Genomic DNA, 21,821 nt, shown 5'->3' on the forward strand with positions numbered 1-21,821 from the left:
TTTATAAAAGAACCAACACCAGCCAAGCTAAAGTTTTCATTGTGCATTACCTCAAACCTCCTTTAAGAGAGGCTCACGGGATAACTGCAAATGACCCATCATGGACATACTGTGTTTCAGCTACATGGCTTTTGAATATCCATGACTTTATACTTTCTGCTCAAGTCTTTATGTATACATTGACCAATAAAGCCAAATCTCACTGCATGTGGACATGCATGTTACGGTCTTTTTCTGCCACCATCAGCCGGTCTTAGGGATAAGGCCAACTAGGCATCAGCCCAGGGCGCCGCTCTAGCAGCGGTGCTTTCTGGATATTAATTTGGTGTAGGTAGACCAGGATGGGGGTACCGGGTGGTGTGGTGGGGATGCCATGGAGCCCTTTTTCCTAGGGCACCAGTTGACCTAAGGCCGCTCCTGACCATCAGCACAGTATAAGTGCACCTTATATATCTATATCTACACATATGCTACTGCGCATGTATACTGCAAGTATATTCATACACAAGCAAGCAGTAAAGAAAAAACAGAAAAATGAAAACTGACAGAATATGAACTAATGCTGTAAAATACTGAAAATGTAACTTGGAGGTTGCTTCTAGTCAATGGGCAGAAAACAAGATTTAAGTGCTAAGGGGAAAGGCAGATGCATCACAGGGGTACAGGAATGAGTTTGAACTTTAGTAGCAGTTGATTTTGCCATGTTGGAGCCTCATGTGGTAAATTCTCCAAAAGTCAAAGTGGAAGGAAGGGGTAATACAAGATCAGAATAGATTAGATTATGACAAGCTGAGAAAAACAGATCTTTGCTATCTTGGTGCCCCCACGTCATCTAGCAAACAGCAGACTATTCTGTAGAGAAAATATTGCTTTAGAACAAAGCAGAATAGGAAAGAAAAGTAGAAACACTCGCATAGTTAACAGATGTCCCAAATGTGTGCATCTATAGATTTTATGTATGATTTTTTGCACCCAATGGATTACGGATACTTTAGGGTCTATAAGTGAACCAAGTTAATGAGCACACTACAGCTTCGCCTCTCTGAACATTTCTAGCTCCTCATTAAATATTGTCATAGCTTCTCTGCGTTTCCTTTTTTCAGTACTGCTTAAATGTTGAACACCTACCTCGAAGTAAAGCCGAAGACCACAGCTGAACAGACATGTCTGGGATCTTACTTGCTAATTGCATTGCTGGTACCACCATGTTATTGCTTTCCTGCAGAAACACAAAATAAAATGAGTTGTTGTGTGCCTGACAACTGTCAACACCAATAATTTATTCAAAACAGCACCAGCTCTTGTCCATCTACCTAATTAACTGAATAAACTATATGAAACTTCAAAGCATCTGCATTTCTCCCACTGGGTGGGCCATCAGACTGTCTGCTAGTTAAAGTGACGTTATCTGGACTAATGCTTTGTACTCAATATGTTGAATTCAGGGGTATGAGCGTATTTTTGAATCTACTCCAATATTACACAATGTTATTTTCTCTAAATTTAACTACCCACTTTACAAGGTACACATCCTAAATCTGGTACAAAACATAACGGCACATGACTAATATTACTAGAGTTATCAAGTAAAATTAGCACTGAGCCCCCGTGCAGCAGTTATGTTAGTGAGAGGTTCACTGGACCCCCTTTACTGTCATGCAACCTTCTTCCTCGCCTTCAAATATTTACAATTTCTGTCTTCCTTGCTCACATTTTGTTAGCCAGCTATGTTACACAGTCTTCACTGGTAAATAGACAACACAAAAGATACAAATCTAGGGGAGCACAGCTTGGTGGGGAAACTGTCATATTTAGGCAAATGAGATTAAAACACTGCTTCAGGGATTGGGAGCTTTGCGCTTAGCCCCTTTTTAAAATCTTCCTCAGTGTGAAAAAAGCAGCTCAAGTAAAAATGACATTCAACAAATGCTGGATTTTTAGCCACCTTAAAAATGAACCTAAAGCTGGTGCTGCACTATTACAAGTATCTATGGCATCAACACTGCACTTAGCAGAATGCCTGCCTAACTTAGCCGCCATTTGTACGAGACATACAACTCTGGCTCATTTTAAAGATCCTTGAGGCAGTTAGTACAGAGAAATAGTTGTGCAAAATCTTACCACAGATGTCCTCCTCTTACTCTGGGATACTCTGCCTGAAGCAAACCGAACGTCAGCTCCTATACAAAAGCTTTCAGCCTGGTTGCTGTTGGTGCGTGGGGACGTCACACGTAGAGCCATAAACCAGGGACCTTAAATGTGACGTCTGCACGCACAGACTGCAGAACTAACTGCTCAGTCAGACAGTAGCCTGGGATGCCAAAATATGTTCTTCAGACTGGTGAAATAAAACTGACAGTCCAAAATTTGACCTTCGTGACGGTAGGGGCTCTATGAAGGCCCCTAGACCCGTAGATATGAAAATAGGGGGTCAGGAGGGAGGGAAGGAATGCTGCAACATGGAAGAAGACATCTATGGTTATGGTAAGATTTTACACAACTATTTTATGTCCTCTTTTCTCATGCTTCAGTATTCTTACTGTGGGTGAGTACTACAGCTTAGGAGGGAGGAAGGGTGGTGGTAGAGTTAAGCAGATTCCAGAAATTATTGCAAGTTGCCCTTGCGAAACCTGCTCTGGTGTTATGGCCCAGTTTGTAATGTTTGGTTAAGATATGTACAGTGGACCAGGTGGCTGCTTCAAGGATGTTAGCTGTGTCTAGGGCCTTTGAAGAAGGCTTTGGAGGAAGCTACTCCTTTAGTAGAGTGAGCCCTGATCCCCTGATTCAGGTCCTTTCCGTGGTATGAGTAGCAGAAAAGAACAGTTGTGTAAAATCTTACCTTAAGAATGGATGTCCTCCTCTTCCACGTTGCAGTTTTCATACTGTGGGATTTTCCACCTCAGGCAACCTGATGTCGGCTCTTATACAAAAGCTTAAGCTTGGCTGCTGTAGGTGCATGGGACGTCACACGCAGGGCCAAAAACTAGGGAGTATAAATGTGACGTCTGCACATACAGACCTCAGAACTTGAAGCAAAGAAAAAGTTGTATAAAAAGGACCAGTTGACGCTAAGGAGCAAATGTCCCTGAAAGGCTGTACAGATTAGCCTGTAAGGAGTGGATACAGAGGTCAGACCACCAACCAGCCTGTAGAAATATAATAAAGGGGGCATGGAGGGTGGGACGCAATACTGCAACATGTAAGAGGAGGATATCTATGGTTATGGTAAGATTTTACACAACTATTCTATGTCCTATTCCTATGTTGCAGTACTCATACTGTGGAAGAGTACCACAGCTTAAAAGGAGTGAAGGGAGGGGGGGCAGAGGTGGAGGATTCCAAGAATCCCTGCAGGATTACCTTGGCAAATCCTGCTCTGGCCCTGGAGACCTGGTCTACCTTGTAGTGTTTTGTGATTGTTTGAATAGTAGACCAGGTAAAATGCTTCCATGATGGAGGCCGTGTCCAGCCTGCTAAGAAAGGCTTTGGCGGTAACCATGCCTCTAGTGGAAGAAGCCCTGAATCCTTGAGGCAATTGTTTGCCATGGTGTGAGTAGCAGAAGAGAATGGATTTCCTGACCCAACAGGAAATGGTTTGTTTGGAGACTGCCTTACACAGAGCCCTGGGGTGAAAGGAGATGAAGAGTTGGTCAGATTTTCTGAAGGACTTAGTTTTGTCCAAGTAGAATCTCAGTTGTTTGTGCACATCTAGAGAATGAAGGATCCTCTCTGCAGAATTAGTTGGGGAAGGGAAGAATGTGGGCAAGTGAATGGACTGGTTTAAGGATAGTTCACCACTTTGGGCATGAAGGAAGGGTAAGTGTGCAAAGTCACCCTGTCGTTGTGGAAGGTGGTGGAAAGAGAGCAGGCCATGAGAGCCTGTAGTTCAGACACACTTCTAGCAGATGCAATGGCCACTAAAAGGATGGTTTTCCATGTGCACATTTGCAGAGAAGCTGTGCTAGGTGGCTCAAAAGGAGGTAAGGTGAGTTTTTCCAGCACAAAATTGAGGTCCCAGGGAGAAGGGATGTGTTTTCTTGGTGGTCTGATATGCAAGACCCCTCTCAGGAAAAGTTTAACATCCAGTAGGTGGACTTTCACAAGCCCTTCTATATATATATATATATATATATATATATATATATATATATATATATATATATATATATCTCTAAGGACAAGCGAGGGATTCGCTTGAAAAGGGTCCCTTGTCCTTAAGGGAACACCATTTTGAGAATCTTTGCCATCTGGACAAAATTTTTTCTAGTATTTGGCTTTCTGGCCTCCCTCAGGACTGAGAACACATCCTCTGAGCAATGTTGTCTGAAAGGGATCAGAAATTGATCACCCAAAGAGTTAGATGCAACAAAAGTAACTGTGGGTGAATGACAGATCCCTTCTGTGTGAGTAGGTCCACCTTGTGGGGCAACTTGTGGTGATTGCCCTTTGCTAGGCAGAGAAGGGGGAACCAGTGTTGCCTTGGCCAATAGGGAGTCACCAGCAAGATTTTTGCTTGGCCCTTCTTGATCTTCAGTAGGACCTTCTGCATCAGAGGGAAGGGAGGAAACACATAGGAACATTCCCTTCCATGCAAAGCTGAAAGCATTCACCCTCCAGGCTAGCTAGTGGAGTGTGAGCCCTGGTACAGCAGTTGTCTGTTCTGGGGGGGGGGGGGGCAAACAATTCACGAGGTGTGCCCCACTGGTGGACAATGTCTAAGAAGGCTTCCCTGTGCAACATCCATTCGTGTTGTAGAGAAGATGTTCTGCTGATTAAGTCTGCTTGTTTGTTTTCCTGAGGGGGGATATAAAAGGTCTACAGGAAAAAGTTGCGATTTGCTGCTAGATCCCAGATATGTAGGGTTATCAGACATAGCTGGTAATGCCTTTTTCCATCCTTGTTTGTTGAGGTACCACGTGACAGTAGTGTTGTATGTCACAATATGGAACAGCCCTGGTTGCAAGATGGGAAGGAAAGCTCTCACAGCCAGCAATACTGCAGTCATTTCTCTGACACGGATATGTTGCCTTTGCAGGGCAGGGATTCAACACTGTTGTACCCTGAAGTCCTTTAGTGTTGCCCCTCAACCTAGGTCTGATGCATCTGTGTGCATGGATTGAGTAGTGTGGGGGGGGGGGTGGTAATTGAAGAGGAATGCCCTGGTTCTGTCTGGTTTGCAGGATCCACCACTTCAGTTCTGTTTTTAAGCAGGACAGAAGGGGAATAAGTCTGTCTAGTGGATGTTGGTTCTGAGAGCACACATTCTTTAGGTACCATTGGAATCTTCTCATGTGCATCCTGACTAATGGGAACAGTAGCTGCCATGAGAGCTAGGACTTGCAGAAATTGTCTTGTAGAGAAATGAGATTTTGAAAGTAGGCTTTGAAAATGGAAGGAGAGAGACTGCACTTTGTTTGGTGAGAAAAGATCTCATCAGGTCTGTCCTGATCCTGCATTCTAGGAATACTTTGTCCTGTTGAGGATGAAGAGAGGATTTCTGAAGGTTTAGGGTGAATCCCAAGTTGTGGAGGAAGGTCATGGTAAACTTGAGATGCGTCTGTAGGGTGGACTTTGATTCGGCCAGGATGAGAATGTCATCCAGATAAGAGTAGATTTGGATTCCCTTGGTTCTGCAGTAGGCAATGACTGGGGCCAAGCACTTTGTAAAGACTCTGGGGAGCCGCAGACAAGCCAAAGGCAAGGCTGTAAACTGAAAGTGTGAACAGAGGCCAGTGAAGTGCAGAAATTTCCTGTGGGATGGCTTGACAGAAATGTGTAGGTAAGCATCCTTTAGGTCCAGGATGACCATGAAGGCTTGTGAGGGGATGAGGGGTAGGAGGATTTGAAGGGAAAGCATCATGAAGGAGGGAACGTTCAGGAAGAGGTTCAGATACGACAAGTCTAGGATTGGTCTCCAAGGACCATCCTTTTTTGGAACTAGGAAAAGATGGGAATAGAAGCCTTGTCTTTCCTGTCCTGAGGGAACTGGCTCTATAGTTCCTTGAGTCAGGAGTTCTTCCAGAATGGGACGGAACAGATGAAGCTGATTTCTGGGAGGGAAATGGATTCTTTTTAGTTTTGGTCTTTCTTTCCAGGATAGGAAGCGTCCCTTTTGGATGATAGAGAGAACCCAAAGAGCTGCTGTAATGGATTTCCAGAAGGGGAGGCAGTGGGGGTAAGGGGGGCAGACAGAGGCAGTTGAGCAAGGCAGTCACGCTTGAAAGGGGCCCACTCTGTCTGGAAAGGGCTGCTTGGCTGGTGGCTGAGAGGTGGGGGGGGTCTGGAGTAAGGCCGTCTCTCCTGGATGCCCTGTAGGGCCTTGAGGAGGGAGGGTGTGACACAGGAGTCTGTCTGACAAAAGATTGTTTAGCTGTGTAGTTCCTATATCTGGGGAAGGGGACACCAGCAGATGCTTAATGTCTTGTAGTTCTTTGCTTTTCTCAAGTTTTTTGAAAAGGTCTTCTGAGTTTTTCCCAAATAAAAGGTTGTGGTCCAGAGGAACATCCATGATATTTTATTTGAAATCCTCTGGTAGAGGCTGTAAGCGGAGCCATGATTATCTGCATAAGGCAGATGCAGAGGCAGCAGCCCTGGCTGAAGCCTTTGCTACATTGTAGCTGCATCTGATAAGACTGTCTGGCTACTTGTGTAGCTAGAGATAGCTTTCATGCAATGTCAGCTTTGTTTGGACAGTCTGGGGAAGAGGACAGCAAGGTGGCAGCCTGGGAGACCAGGTCCAGGGCCCATTTAACCATGGGGGTTTGTTAGTTAACCCTGAAGGCCAGGGTGGAGGAGGTGTATATCTTTTTACCTATTCTGTCCATGATTTTGCTGTCTGTTGGCAAAAGTGAAGCAGAGGGTAACTGCCTATCCTGTCTGTCTGGAGACACAGCAAAGACTACTGGTCTGCCAGAGGTGGTTTCACCAGAAATTTGTGGTCATCAGGCACTCTGTAAAATCTATCTGGCCTTTTAGGGGCAGGAGGTTGGAATCTGGGTTTTTGGAAATAGAGTTTAAGGCATCCAGGAAAGCTGGAAGCACTGAAGGAATAACTGAAGGGGAAGGTGACTCGTTGCAGCAGTTCAAAATATCTTTTCTGGGTATCTGACATTAAGGCAGTATCCCACTTGAAGTAGTCCTGCATTTTTGTGATAGTTTCCTCGTAATGTCCTCTGGTGGGGAGTTTCCTTCAAAAGAGTCATCTGGGGAGTAATAATCCACAGCAAAAGCAATCTGAAAGACAAAGGATGTGGATTCTTCGTAAGAGGAGTAGGACTGTTCTGGTTCTTCTACCTGATGTGTAGTGGTTAAAGGTAGGGAGGAAGCAGAGGCTGGCCTGGACATCAGCACACAAATGTTGGAAGGTGCAGGGCTGGAGGGCCTAAGAGCCATGACTGCCTACATTAATAAGTTGGTAAACTAATGCCGATCTGGGGATACCTGAAGCGTGGGGCTCAAAGGCTTAGTCTCTTGTTTTTTCTTAGTTGGCGTAGGCTTAGGGGAAGGCTTTGCGACAGAGGCCTGGTCTGGCACAGGAGCAATTGTTGGTTCCCCCTCAATGTTGGTTATAGCTGGCGTCTGGGTTAACTCAGCGGACATGCTTTCTGTGGCTGTCGAAATGGCCTCTGCCAGCGGAACCATTGAAGCTGATGGAGTAATCGGGAGTCCCTTGGCTCCTTGGGTGGGATGTTGGCACAATGGTTAAGGTGTTTACCTTACAAACACAAGGTGTAGGGTTTGATTCTCACATGGGGTAACTGGCTAGGCTGAAAATGGCCCACAAGGGCAGTTAGCCTAGTACCAATCTATGAATCTGTATCTGTAGTCGGCAGGACATCCGATAGCGGAGCAGCATCGGAAGGAGGCCTGGAAACCTTGGCCTTCCTCGGTTGTTCAGCTTAGTTGGCCAACTTGGGATCCGTCCTGAGAATGAGGCATTTTAGTCTTATTTTCCAGACACACATTAAGCACTGCTAGTCTGCTGCGGAGAGTGTTTAGCACGTAGGACTGACAAATGGGATAGGCCTTATGGTTGTGCTCCTTTCCTAAGCAAAACACACACCAGTCATGAGAATCTTTGTGCGGTATCTAATGCCCGCAGTTACATTTGCTCTTTTTCTCAGGGGAATCTACAGCAACCAAACTCAAGCGTACGCAAGAGAAAAAATCCCCAATGGGCTACTTATCTTTAGAAGTCTTTGGTCGTAGGAGCGAAACAGTCTAAGTTACGTCATCTGCGGCTGAAACTTTGAGATCTGTGTGTGCAGGCGTCACATTTATAGTCCCTGGTTTATGGCCCTGCATGTGGCATCCAACGCACCTACAGCAGCCAGGCTTAAGCTTTTGTATAGGAGCCAACGCTGGGTCCCCTTAAGCGGAAAATCCCACAGTATGAATACTGCAACATAGGACTAGGAGGACATCAGATGGTTTTCCTGATCCAACAGGAAATAGCTTGTTTGGAGACTGCCTTGCCCAGGGCTCTGGGGTGGAAGGAAACTGAGTTTTGGTTTTGTCCAGATAAAATCTTAACTGCCTGTGAACATCCAGGGAGTGTAGTGTACTCTCACTGTCATTCTGGGGAGAGGAAAAAAGATTGGCAAGTAAATGGACTGATTTAGTGATAGTTCATTGGCCACTTTGGGCATGAAGGAGTTTGCCTGGAGGACGAGCAGGCTTGTGCAGTTCAAGCAAATTCTGGTTATTGGAGTTCTAGAAAAGTGTATCCACATTCAACTTCTACTCTACCTTACAGACAACCACCTACTTACCCCCACACATGGTTTTAGACCTGGCCACAGTACCACAACCGCTCTCCTCTCCTTCTTCAAAACCATCAACTAAGCCCGGTATTCCGGCTGTCTAGTGTCCACCCTACTTCTGGACTTATCCAAGGCCTTTGACACTATCTCCCATAACCTTCTCCTAGCACAGCTCTCTAATCTAAACCTATCCCACTCTTCTGTCAACTGGTTTTCTAGTTACCACTCTGACAGACAAGCTGTCAAATGGAAAAAAGCCACCTCCTCTTCCTTAATACACAGACAGGTGTACTTGAGGGTTCCATACTGGGTCCTCTACTGTTCAACATTTTCATAAATGACTTCCACCAAAACATTCCTAGGGCTAAACTGATTCAATATGCAGATGACTCTATGATCATCTATTCCGCCACTTCCACCTCCACTCTCTTAAAACTAACTCAGGATGCTTTCTCTTATACCGAACATTGGATGATAGACAACCACATATCAACATCAAAAACTAAAATTATTTTCCCCTTCAAAAAGTACCATTATAGACAAGAACTCATTCTCCATTACTAGTCAAAACAATACCTCTTTCTAGGTAGCCTCCCATGTAAAGCTTCTAGGAGTCCTTGAGGAACAGTTAAAATTTGATACCTACCTATTAATCGATATAAAGAAAACCTACCAGAAACTAGGTATGCTCTACCACCATAACCTCTATATCACTCCCACTACTAAACTTGTACTCTCTAACACCTTCCTCATCCCATCTCTCCTATATGGTGCCCCATCTTCTTACCAACCTTCAATCTTCTCTAAAAACAAAGCTATCCTCCTGTTATAACAAAATTTCTAAGTTTACTACCGGCCACAGTGTGGTGCTGCGGTAGCGTTGTCGCCTCACAGTAAGACGCTGTCTGGTTCGATTCTCAGCTAGAGCGTCTTCTGCGTGGAGACATGCGTGAATGGGCGTACCTTTGTTGAAGGTTGTGCATCAGGCTTGGCAAGCCGGTACGTAAAAATCAACTGCCAATCGCTAGCGGACCGGAATTCCGCTGTGGCGACCCCTAACCAGGAAAAGCCGAAAGAGACAAACTAACCGCCATAAATCCTCCTCTCACCACTGCAATGCCCTACACAAATTAAATTGGCTCGAACTTCCCAACCATCTTACCTACATTCAACTTACTCATGCCCATAAACTCATCTTTGATCCGACCATCTGCCCTTTCCTTGCCTCCTCCTTCAAAATGCACCTACCCAACAGACTTCTAAGATCCAATAACTAGAATTTGCTTGAATTGCACAAGCCTGCTCATCCTCCAGGAAAACACCTACTACCCTTTTCCCTAGCTCGTCTCTTGAACTCCATGCCACCTCTTATTCGTACTACACACGACCACTCTACCTTTCAGACCCTACTTCATTCCCATCTCAAAACCCTCTCGGAATGTTCCTGCTCTCATCCCACGACTCGCCTCTTTTTCCCCATTTCTCACACTCCTTTACTTCTCTCTTCTCTTCATCATACTGAGCTTCTCCGACTACTACCATCTTCATTTTTCTCATTTACTCCTACACTTGCTCTACTTTTTTTTTTCTTATTGTCCCACACTTACATTCAACAATTAACACCTCTTATCCCCTTACCTACTTTAAGATTTCATGTAAAACTAATGTCAACCCTGTATTAATTCACACTAACAAATCTAAGAATATGCACCAGTGGATGTTTCTTATGTTAATTGACTTATGTGTGTGTAATTTTATCTCTTGCTTTTCTGACTGTTTTCACTGCAATCGTGGATTTTTTGTCATATTGGGTAATACCATCATTCTTCAATAGTATTACATAAATGTAAATGCATTGTCTTCATATTATATTGTTGTTCATGGAGCTTTTCTCCCTGGGACTCCATTGAAAACTCTCTCTTCTTGGCCCAATGGACTATCCTGGTAAACAAACTGTAGAATAAATAAAATAAAGGAAGAACTGGTGCACAGGGCCACCCTGTCGTTATGGAAGACCGTGTAAGATGGGCATGCCTCGAGTGCCTGTAACTCTGATACCCTTCTTGCTTAAGTGAGGGCTACCAGTAAAACTGTTTTCCATGTGCACATCTGCAGGGATGCAAAAGTGGCTGGTTCAAACAGTTAGTGTAGGTTTCTCCAGGACATAATTTAAGTCCCAGGGTGGTGGGGTTGGCTTTCTGGGTGGTCTTATGTGCAAAACCCCTTTTAACAACAATTTAACATCCAACCTAGAGAGTAAGGGAGGTTCCAGGGGTAGGCAGGCAGAGATAGCAGACAAGTGCACTTTCACTGAAGAGTATGACAGATCTGCTTTAATCAGCTTGCACACAAGCTAAGACTAAAGGTAGATGTGCTAAAAGGGGGTCCTTATATCTTTGCAGGCACCATTTGGAGAATCTGTCCAATTTAGATATGCAGACCTCCTTGTGTTAGGTTTCCTGGCCTCCTGAAGGATAGAAAGCACGTCCTCTGTGTAGCAGTGTCTGAAGGGTACTAGAAGTTTATCACCCAGAGAGTTAGACTCAGCATCTCTAGGTGTGGATGGATGAGTCCCCTTCTGTTGTGCGAGTAGGTCCACCTTGTGAGGTAACGTGTGATGACTGCCTTTGGCGAGGGATTGTAGAAGGGGGAACCAACGCTGACTTGGCCAGTAGGGAGTCACCAGCAAGATTTTTGGCATGTCTCTCCTGATCTTCAGGAGGACTTTCTGAATGAGAGGGAAAGGCAGAAAGACATACAGAAACCGTTCCTTCCATGAGATGGTGAAGGCATCCACTCTCCAAGCTAGGGGATAGGTGTTTGGTACAGAATTTTGTCAGTTGTCTGTTCTAGGGGGAGGCAAACAGATCTATATGTGGTGTACCCAATCAGTAGACAGTGTCTATGAAAACTTCCCTGTGCAAAATCCACTCATGATGTAGAGAGAATGATCTGCTTAGAGCAACTGCCTGAAGGCTGTCCCAGGAAGGGATGTATGTTGTCTGTAGGGATAAGTTGTTCTGTGAGGCTAATTCCCAAATTTGCATTGCCAGTCTGCATAGAAAGTAGGACCTGGTCCACCCTCGTTTGTTGATGTACAACATGACAGTGGCATTGTCAGTAAAGACTAGCAGAGGGCCTGGCTGAAGGACAGGGAGAAAAGCCTTCAGTGCTAAATGAACCACTGTCATTTCCCTGATACTGACATGCTTCCTCAACAGGGATGCATGCCAAGGTGCTTGTACCTTGAGTCCCTTCACGGTAGCGCCCCAGCCCAGATCCGATACATCTGTGTGACTATGTTGAGCTGGTGAGTGTGTGTGTGGGGAGGGGTAGCCCTGGAATCCTTTGAAACTGTTGTATCCACCACTTTAGTTCTGTTTATAGACAAGGTAGAAAGGGTATTTGGAAGTCTACAGGGTGGCTGTGCTGGGACCATATGTTCTTTAAATATTACTGTAGCTTCAAGTGCTTCCTGACTAGGGGATGCATAGGGATGGGGACTGCCATAAAACACTGGAGATGCATAAACTGTCTTACTGACAGCTGGCCTATCTGGAGGAGGCCTTGGAAATGGTTTGTCAGGGAAATTACTTTGTCTTGGGGGTAAAAATGCCCTCATTACTTCTGTCCGAATCCTGCACCCCAGGAAGACTTTGTCTTGTTCTGGGGATAGGGATGACTTGGGGAGGTTCACCGTGAAACCTAGTCTCTGAAGCAGGGATATTGAGAACTGGAGTTTACTTTTGAGTGTCTCTTTTTCTGCAAGAATCAAAATATCATCTAGGTAGGGATAGATCTGAATTCCCTTTGTCCTGCAAAAGGCTATGGCGGGAGATAGGCATTTGGTGAAAACCCTTGGTGCAGTGGGCAAACCAAAGGGGAAGGCAGTAAACTGAAAATGAGAGCAAGGCCCAGCAAATCACAAGTATTTCTTGTGGTTTGGGTTTATGTGGATGTGGAGGTAAGCCTCCTTCAGGTCCCTAAGTGGCCATGAATACTTATGGTGGAAATGGTGGAAGCAGGGCCTGTATGGACAGCATTCTGAAAGAGGGGACTTTTAGAAAAAAAATTTAAAAGGATAAGTCCAGGACTGGTATCTATGGTCCATTCTTTTTTGGAACTAGGAAAAGTCTGGAGTAAAAACCTTTTCCTTCTTGTCCTAATGGGATGGGTTCTATGGTGTCTTGTGCCCGTAGATCCTGGATAATGTAGGGAATTAGGTGAAGCTGATTTTTGGGTGGGAAAGGAATGCCCTGTGGGGTGGGTCTTTCCTGCCAGGATAGGAAATACCTTTTTCCACTACTGCCAGCACCTAGTGGTCTTTGGTGATTTTTTTTCACAAGGGGCAGTCAGTGAGAGAGATGGGGAAAAAAGGAGGAGGTGGGCAAGGCAGTTGCATATTGTTGCCATTATTTTTGGCCTGAAATGACCATCTTTGGGCTGGATGAGAAGAGATGCTCCTTGAAGAAGGTTGCCTCCTAGTCCCATTCCTATGCCTGCTAGAGGAAGGGGTGGTCGTAGAAAGTACAGTTGTGTACACTTTCCATAAATGTAGATGTTTGAGTGTATTCACTGTTGCAGTCATCACATTTGGGTTATCTGCCTGCAGGTAGCCCTCAGCCGGCATGAATACCAGAGTCTTGGGATTTCTGCATCGGATGCTGTCGCTTCTTCCATGACGTCAGGGGTATAAAACATGCAGCAGACGCCATTACATCAGTTTTTTTTGCCCCAGATGTCAGGTGCCCCAAAAATAGGAAGCAATTACCTGGTATGCAATACCCCCAGCAAAAAACGAATACCAATGATACAAGATATGCCACACAAAAAGGATAGGAAAGAAAACAAGAGAAGTCGGGGGGGGGGCTGGAGGGAGGGTAACCAGGACTGCAACAGTGAATACACTCCCAGCATCTGCAGTCATGGTAAGTGTACACAATTGTACTATGTTCTTCGTGTTTCACTGGTGCAGTCATCACATTTGGGTTGATTCCCAAAGCGAAGGAAGGGTGGAGGTAGTTATGAATTATTAGGGCAGGCAATCAGGCCCTGTAAGACTGCTGTGGCAAATCCAGCTCTGGATTTAGAAAATATAGGCAAGTGGTAGTGCTTGGTGAAAGTGTGTAGAGAGCTCCAGGTTGCAGCTTCCAATATGTCCCTGGTAGGAACTCCCCTAAAAAATGCTGTAGAAATAGATGTAGCCCTAGTGGAATGAGTTCTGATCCCCTGCGGGGTGGGTTTCCCATGGTGTTTGTGGCAGAAATTGATACAATGTGCTATCCATTTAGAAATGGTTTGCTTTGAAATGGCCTTGCCCTCTGCCCCTGCAGCAAAGCTGACTAGCAGCTGGTCAGATTTTCTGAGAGGTTTAGTCTTGTCCAGATAGAACCTAAGCTGCCTGTGCACGTCCAGGGAATGCAGGATCCTTTCCCCTTTATTCTGAGGATTAGGAAAAAAGGTTGGCAAATGAATGGACTGGTTTAAAGCTACACTAGACACCACCTTGGGCATAAAGGATAGGTTAGCCCTGAAGGAAACCCTGTCTGCATGGAAGATAATGAAGGGTTCCACTGCCATAAGGGCCTGCAATTCAGACACTCTTCTTGCTGAAGTGATGGCTAGAAGTAAAGCTGTTTTCCACGAGAGGAATTTTAACTCTGCTGTGGCCGCAGGTTCAAAGGGCGGACGTGTGAGCTTTTCTAATACAAAGTTAAGGTCCCAGGCTGGAGTGGGGGGGGGTCTTAAATTTTTGGCTCCTCTCAGGAACTGGTTTACCAGAGGATGAGAGAAGAGGGGTGGCTCAGTATTATAATGAGCTGAGATGGTAGAGGCATGGATCTTAACTGAAGAGAAGGATAGGCCTTTGTGGTGCATTTCTGTTGAGTAATCTAGTATATGAGGTAAGCTGGGCACAGTTGTGCCCATTCCCTAAGACTGGCTCCAGGAAGAGTATCTTTTCCATTTTTCCGAATAGGATTTTCTAGTACTAGGCCTCCTTGCCTCAAGAATGACATCCAGCCCCTGCTTGCTGAGGTTCGCTGGTGTTGAATTCAGGAGATTAGCCAGGTTGCAAGGTTTCAGGGTCTGTAGCTGAGGATGCAGAATCTGGCCTGCCTACTGGGACAGCAGGGAAGGAGTCTGAGGCAGGTACCATGGTTGTAGCACTATCACACTGCGGAAAAGAGGGTACCAGTGCTGGCATGGCCAGTCTGGCGCAATCAGGATTGCCCTTGGCTTGTCCTGTTTGATTTTTAGTAGAACCTTCGAAAGGGGTGGCAGAGGGGGAAAGGCATAGACTGAGAGGCTTTCCCAGGTGAAGGACAGGGCATCCACTTACCAAGCTTGGTTGTGGGCAGTTCTGGTGCAATATTTGCTCAACTGATAGTTATGAGGGGAAGCAAAAAGGTCCACCTCTGGTGCCCCCTCCCCGTCTGTTCCTCAAAAGCTTGAATATTTTGGGTTCCAGTTTCCACTCATGTGGATCCATGAGATTTCTGCTCAAGTAGTCTGCCAGTGAATTTAGTTTGCCTGGCAGGAACTGAGCTTGAAAGTGCACTTGGTTGCTCAAGGCTGTGTTCCACAGAGCCATGGCTAGTCTGCAGAGTGAGTAGGAATGGGTTCCCCTCTGCTTGTTTATGTACCACATAACTATGGTGTTGTCTGTCTTTACCAATAGTTGTCCTGGAAGAATAAGGCCCTTGAAGGCTGTCAGAGCATTCTGCACAGGTAACATTTCTTTTTGAATGATATGCAGGTGCATTTGCTTTGGGTTCCATTTGCCCTGAATGCACTGCCTTGTCATGTGAGCCCCCCCATGCATAGTCTGATGCGTCTGTTAGGGTTTGGGTGGCAGGGGGTAAAATGAAAGGGAGTCCCTTGTTGTGGTTGCAGGCCTCTGCCCACCAAAGGAACTCTGTCCTTAGGCAAAGAATGATGGGAATCATTGTTTCCTGGTCCTGAGAATGTTGACACCAGAGACTTTTTAGGTACCACTGAAGTTTCCTCACATGCAGTCTTGCATATGGAATTAGTAGAATGCAGGAGGCCATGAACCCTAGGGCTTGCAGTATTTTTCTTGCAGAAAGCCAGGCTTTGGTGGCCACTAGATTGAAATAGTTTGGCAAATAAATTTGTTTCTCTGGAGTGAGGAATGCCATCTGGGAAGTTGTGTTCAAACTTGCTCCCAGGAATGCAATCTGTTGCCTGGGTACCCAGTTGTGATTTCTTTTCGTTGGTGTACCCCAGTGAAGTGAAAAGTCTCTTTACAAATGCCAGTTGCTGAAGTAGCAATTCCTGACTGTCTGCCTGAATCAGACAATCATCCAAGTATGGGTAAATTTGAATTCCTCTCTGCCTGCAATGTCCAATGGCTGGAACTAGTCACTTTGTGAATACCCTGGGCGTAGTAGATAAGCCAAAGGGAAGTGCAGAGAAAGTACAGTTGTGTACACTTACCATAAATGTAGATGAGTGTATTCACTTGTTGCAGTCATTACATTTGGGTTATCTGCTTGCAGTAGCCCTTAGTCGGCCTGATTAAAGTCTTGGGTCCTGCGTCGGATGCTGTCCCTTCTTCCATGATGTCAGGGGTATAAAACACGCAGCCGAAATCATTACATCAGTTTTTTCTTGCCCCAGATGTTAGGTGACCCCCTAATGAAAAGCAATTAAATCTAAAAATACAAGGATATACCTCCAACAAAAAAGCAAATACACCAAAAAGCTTTTTGAGCATAGCGAGGGAGAGTAGAGGTATAGCCAAATGAAGAAAGGGGACTGGAGGGAAGGTAACCAGGACTGCAACAGTGAATACACTTGAACATTTACATTTATGGTAAGTGTACACAACTGTACTATGTTTTTCGTGTTTCAATGTTGCAGTCATTACATTTGGGTTGATTCCCAAAGCTAAGGTTGGGAGGAGGAATTTAAATAGAATTACGACCAGCTATAAGGCCCTGCAAGACTGCAATGGCAAAGCCAGCTCTGGATTTAAAGAAAATTGGCAAATGATAATGCTTGGTGAAAGTATGTACAGAACAACTCCAGGTAGCAGCTTCTAGGATGTCCCTGGTAGGGACACCCATGAGAAAGGCTGTAGAGGTAGATGCAGCCCTGGTTGAATGGGGTCTGATGCCCTGTGGGATAGGTTTTCCATAGTGCTTATAGCAGAAATGAATGCAGTGGCCTATTCATTTTGAAATGGTTTGCTTTGAAATAGCTTTCCCCTCTGTCCCTGCAGCAAATGCAACCAGCAGTTGTTCAGATTTCCTTTGAGGTTTAGTCCTGTCCAAGTAGAATCCAAGTTGTCTGTGCACATCTAAGGAGTGCAGTATCCATTCCCCTTTGTTCTGTGGGTTACGAAAGAAGATAGGCAAAGGAATGGACTGATCAAGAGCCACACTGGATACCACCTTGGGCATGAAAGAGGGATTGGTTTTGAGGGACACCCTGTCGGCATGAAAGATGATGCAAGGCTCCACTGCCATAAGGGCCTGTAATTCAGATACCCTTCTTGCAGAAGTGATTGCTAAAAGGAAAGCTGTTTTTCAGGAAAGGAATTTTAAATGTGCAGTAGCAGCTGGCACGAAAGGAGGAAGAGTGAGTTTTTCCAAGACAAAGTTAAGGTCCCAGGGCTGGAGTTTGAGCTCTCCTGGATGGCCTTAAATTTTTGGCTCCTCTGAGGAACTGCTTGAGCAGTAGGCGAGAGAATAGGGGAGGCTCTGTGCTACAATGAACTGAAATGGCTGAGGCACGAATTTTGATGGAGGAAAAGGACAAGCCCTTATGAAGCATCTCAGTCAAGTATTGTAGAATCTGAGGTAAACTGGGCACTGCTGCGCTCATCCCTTGAGATTGATTCCAGGCACAAAATCTTTTCCATTTTGCAGCATAAGATTTTCTAGTACTAGGCCTCCTTGCCTCTAAAATGATATCCATCACAGATTTACTGAGGGATGGTAAAGGAGAGATTAGGTAATTAGCCAGACTGCTAGTTTCAGGGTTTGCAGCTGAGGGTGGAGGATCTGGTTCTCCTGCTGAGACAACAGGGAAGGAGTCTGAGGAAGGTGCCATGGGGCCAAGCATGACACCCTGTGCAAGAGGGAGTAACAGTGCTGGTGTGGCCAGTCTGGTGCAATTAAAATCGTCCTTGACTTGTCCTGTTTGATCTTAAGTAGCACCTCGGAGAGCAGAGGCAGAGGAGGAAAGGCAAACTGATAGGTTTTTCCAGCTGAAGGATAGAGTATCCACTTTCCAAGCTAGCTTGTGGGGGAATCCTTGTGCAAAATTTGTCCAAATTATGGTTCTGGGGGAGGGAAACAGTTATATATCTGGGCTCCCCCATTTGCTTGTCAACATGTTGAAAATCCTTGGTTCCAGTTTTCACTTGTGTGGGTCCATGAGGTTTCTGCTTAGTCCGTCTGCCAGCGAATTTAGTTTTCCTGGCAGGAACCGAGCTTATAGATTCACTTAGTAGCTCAAGGCTGTGTTCCCACAATGCCATGGCTAGTCTGCACAGGGAGTAAGAATGTGTACCCCCCTGCTTGTTTATGTACCACATGACAGTGGTGTTGTCCGTCTTTACCATTAGGTGTCCTGGAAGAAAGTGGTCCTTGAAGGCTGTCAGAGCATTCTGTACGGCTAACATTTCCTTTTGATTTATGTGCAGGTCCATTTGACTTGGTTTCCACTTGCCCTGAATGCACTTCCGTACCAGGTGAGCCCCCCCCCCCATGCATAGTCTGATGCGTCTGTTAAGGTTTGGGCAGCAGGGGATAGTGTGAATGGTAGTCCCCTGTTTTGGTGCCAGGCCTCTGCCCACAAAATGAACTCTAAGCGCTGGCAAGGTAGGATAGGAATCATAGCTACTAGATCCTGTGAATGTTGACACCATAGGCTTTTGAGATACCACTGTAGTTTCCTCATATGCAGCCTTGCATATGGAATTAGAAGAATGCAGGAGGCCATGAACCCCAAGGCTTGCAGTATTTGCCTTGCAGATAGCTGGGTTTTTGTGGCCACTTGTTGGAAGTAGGTTGTCAAATGAATCCGTTTCTCTGGCGTGAGGAAAGCCATCTGGGAAGTAGCATTCAAGCTTGCTCCCAGGAATAAAATTTGTCAGGGGACTAGGTGCGATTTCTTTTCGTTTATGGTGAACCCCAGACAAGCCAGCACCCTTTGAACAAAGGCCAGATGATTCAAAAGAATGTCCTGGCTTTCTGCCAGAATTAGACAATCGTCCAGGTATGAGTATATTTGAATATTTCTTTACCTGCAAAATGCAATGACTGGAGCTAGGCACTTTGTGAATACCCTGGGCGCAGTAGATAAGCCAAAGGGCAGTGCAAAGAAAGTACAGTTGTGTACCTACCATAAATGTAGATGTTTGAGTGTATTCGCTGTTGCAGTCATTACACTTGGGTTATCCTGCTGGCAGGCTACCTGCATACGGCCTGAATTCCAAAGTCCTGGTCAAGCATCAGTTGCTGTCGCCTCTTCCCTGATGTCAGTGCGCCAGGGGTATATAAGATGCAGCAGACACCATTTTCTTCAGTTTTTCTTGCCCCAGATGTCAGGTGCCCCCAAGAAGGTAGGCTATACACATTGCTTATAAAATACACACACTAAAATAAACAATATCTTCATCTACAAGCAAATACAGCACATAGGTTGTATAGGATAGAGAAGTACAGATAAGTCCCAGCAAAGAAAGGGGGATGGTGGGTGGGTAACCTGGACTGCAACAGTGAATACACTTGAACATCTACATTTATGGTAGGTACACAACTGTACTATGTTCATTGTGTTTCACTGTTGCAGTCATTACACTTGGGTTGAATCCCAAAGCTGAGGTTGGGCGGCTGGGTCTAAATAGGATTAGGAGTGGCTATGAGGCCCTGCAGAACTGCAATGGCAAAGCCTGCTCTGGATTTAGAGTAAAGACGTAAGTGGTAGTGCTGGGTGAAAGTGTGCACTGAACTCCAAGTTGCAGCCTCCAAAATTTCTTTGGTTGGTACTCCTCTGAGAAAGGCTGCTGAGGTGGCTGCTGCCCTGGTAGAATGTGGCCTAATATTCTTACTCACTGATTTGCCATGCTGTGCATAGCAGAGACGAATGCAGTGTCCTGTCCATTTTGAAATAGTCTACTTTGAGATGGCCTTTCCTTGTGATCAGCATATGGCACAAAAAGTTGCTCGGTCTTTCTGAAAGCTTTAGTTTTGTCCAAGTAGAAGCGTAGCTGCCTGTGATGTCCAAAGAGTGCAGAAGTCTCTCCCCTTCACTCTGGGGATTTGGATAAAAAGTTGGCAAATGAATGGTTTGGTTAAGAGCCACACTGGATACAACCTTTGGCATAAATGTTGGGTTTTGTCCGTAGAGAAATCCTGTCCAGATAGAAAATGATAAAAGGTTCCACTGCCATTAATGCCTGTAACTCTGAGACTATTCTTGCTGAAATTATTGCTAGGAGCAGAGCAGTTTTCCATAAGAATTTTATCTCAGCTGTATTGGCTGGCTCAAAAGGAGGTAGTGTGAGCTTTTCTAAGACAAAGTTGAGGTCCCATGTAGGTATCGGTGCTCTCCTTGGGGGTCTTATGTTTTTGGCCCCTCTGAGGTACTGTCTTAGCAGTGAATGTGAAAAAATAGGCGGTCCCGTATTGTAATGAGCTGAAATGGCAGAGGCATGTATCTTAATTGATGAGAAGGGATAGGCCTTTGTCCAGCATCTCAGTTAGGTACTGTAACATCTGAGAAATATTTGGAACAAGCAGTTCAAGTCCTTGTGCCTGGTTCCAAGCACAGAATCTCTTCCATTTTTCTGCATAAGATTTTCTGATGCTGGGCCTCCTGGCTTCTAAAATGACATCCATAACTGCTTTAGAGAGAGGTGTGTTCTGAGTGGTTATATTTGCCATGCAGCCAGATTTAAGGTTCTGAGCTGGCTGTGCAGGATCTGTTTTGTTGGGTCAGAAGACGAGGAACTTGAGGTAAAGCCCAGGCTGGGCCTTGAGACAAGCTCTTTAGGATTGGGTACCAGTGCTGGCATGGCCAGTCTGGGGCAATCATTTTTGGCTTCTCGTCTGACCTTTAGGAGTACCTTGGGTAGGACAGGCAGCGGAGGAAAGGCATAAACTGTCAGGGTTTTCCAGCTGAATGATAGAGCATCCACCTTCCATGCTTGCGTGTGATAAGTCCTTGCACAGAATCTCTGTAGTTGGCAGTTGTGAGGGGAGGCAAATAGATCTATGTCTGGGCATTCCCATTTAATCGTTATCATGCTGAAGACTTGTGGGGATCTAGTTTCCACTCGTGAGGGTCCATGAGGTTTCTGCTTAGTTCGTCTGCCAGAGTATTTTTCTTTCCTGGCAGGAATTGGGCCTGCAGATGTACTTGATAGGTCAATGCTGTGTTCCACAAAGTCATGGCTTGCCTGCAGAGGGGGTTGGAACGTGTACCCCCTTGCTTGTTTATGTACTACATGACTGTAATATTGTCCGTTTTTAGCAAAAGTTGTCCTGGATGAAGTAGATCCTTGAAGGCTGTCAGGGCATTCTGTACAGCTAGCATCTCTTTTTGATTGATATGAAGATGCATTTGGTCTGCGGGCCACGTGCCCTGAATACATTTTCCCGCCATGTGTGCCCCCCAGGCATAATCCGATGCATCTGTTTAGTATCTGCCTGGCTGTGGGTGACGTGAATGGCTGTCCCTTGTTGTGGTGACAGGCCAGTGCCCAGCATCGAAACTCAAGTTGCAGGCAGGGAATGAGAGTAATTATAGTTTCCAGGCTGTGGCAATGTTGAGTCCAAACACTTTTTAGATACCATTGTAGCTTCCTCATATGCAGTCTTGCATATGGAATTAGCAGGATGCAGGATGCCATGAAGCCCAAAGCCTGCAGAATTTTTCTTGCAGGTAGCTGGGTCTTTGTTGCCATCATTTGGAAGTAATGAGTCAGTTGCCTTTGTTTGTCTGGCGTGAGAAAAGCCATCTAGGCAGTTGTATTTAAGCTTGCACCCAGGAATATTATCTCTTGAGAGGGCACTAGTTTTGATT

The 21,821-nt window shown here is 45.4% G+C and overlaps 1 protein-coding gene across 1 annotated transcript in view; it reads right to left on the reverse strand.

The window, feature by feature from the left end:
• Window positions 1–21,821, reverse strand: part of MAU2 (MAU2 sister chromatid cohesion factor) — a 2,634,229-nt gene that overhangs the window by 292,627 nt on the left and 2,319,781 nt on the right. Inside the window, exon 17 of the mRNA XM_044090765.1 lies at window positions 1,129–1,219. Coding sequence (XP_043946700.1) covers window positions 1,129–1,219 — 91 coding nt within the window. The remainder of the gene's footprint in view (window positions 1–1,128; window positions 1,220–21,821) is intronic.

Source organism: Protopterus annectens, chromosome 13.part0 (genome assembly GCF_019279795.1).
Source record: "Protopterus annectens isolate FY-2018-M chromosome 13.part0, PAN1.0, whole genome shotgun sequence".
In the NCBI taxonomy this organism is placed as follows: Eukaryota; Metazoa; Chordata; order Ceratodontiformes; family Protopteridae; genus Protopterus; species Protopterus annectens.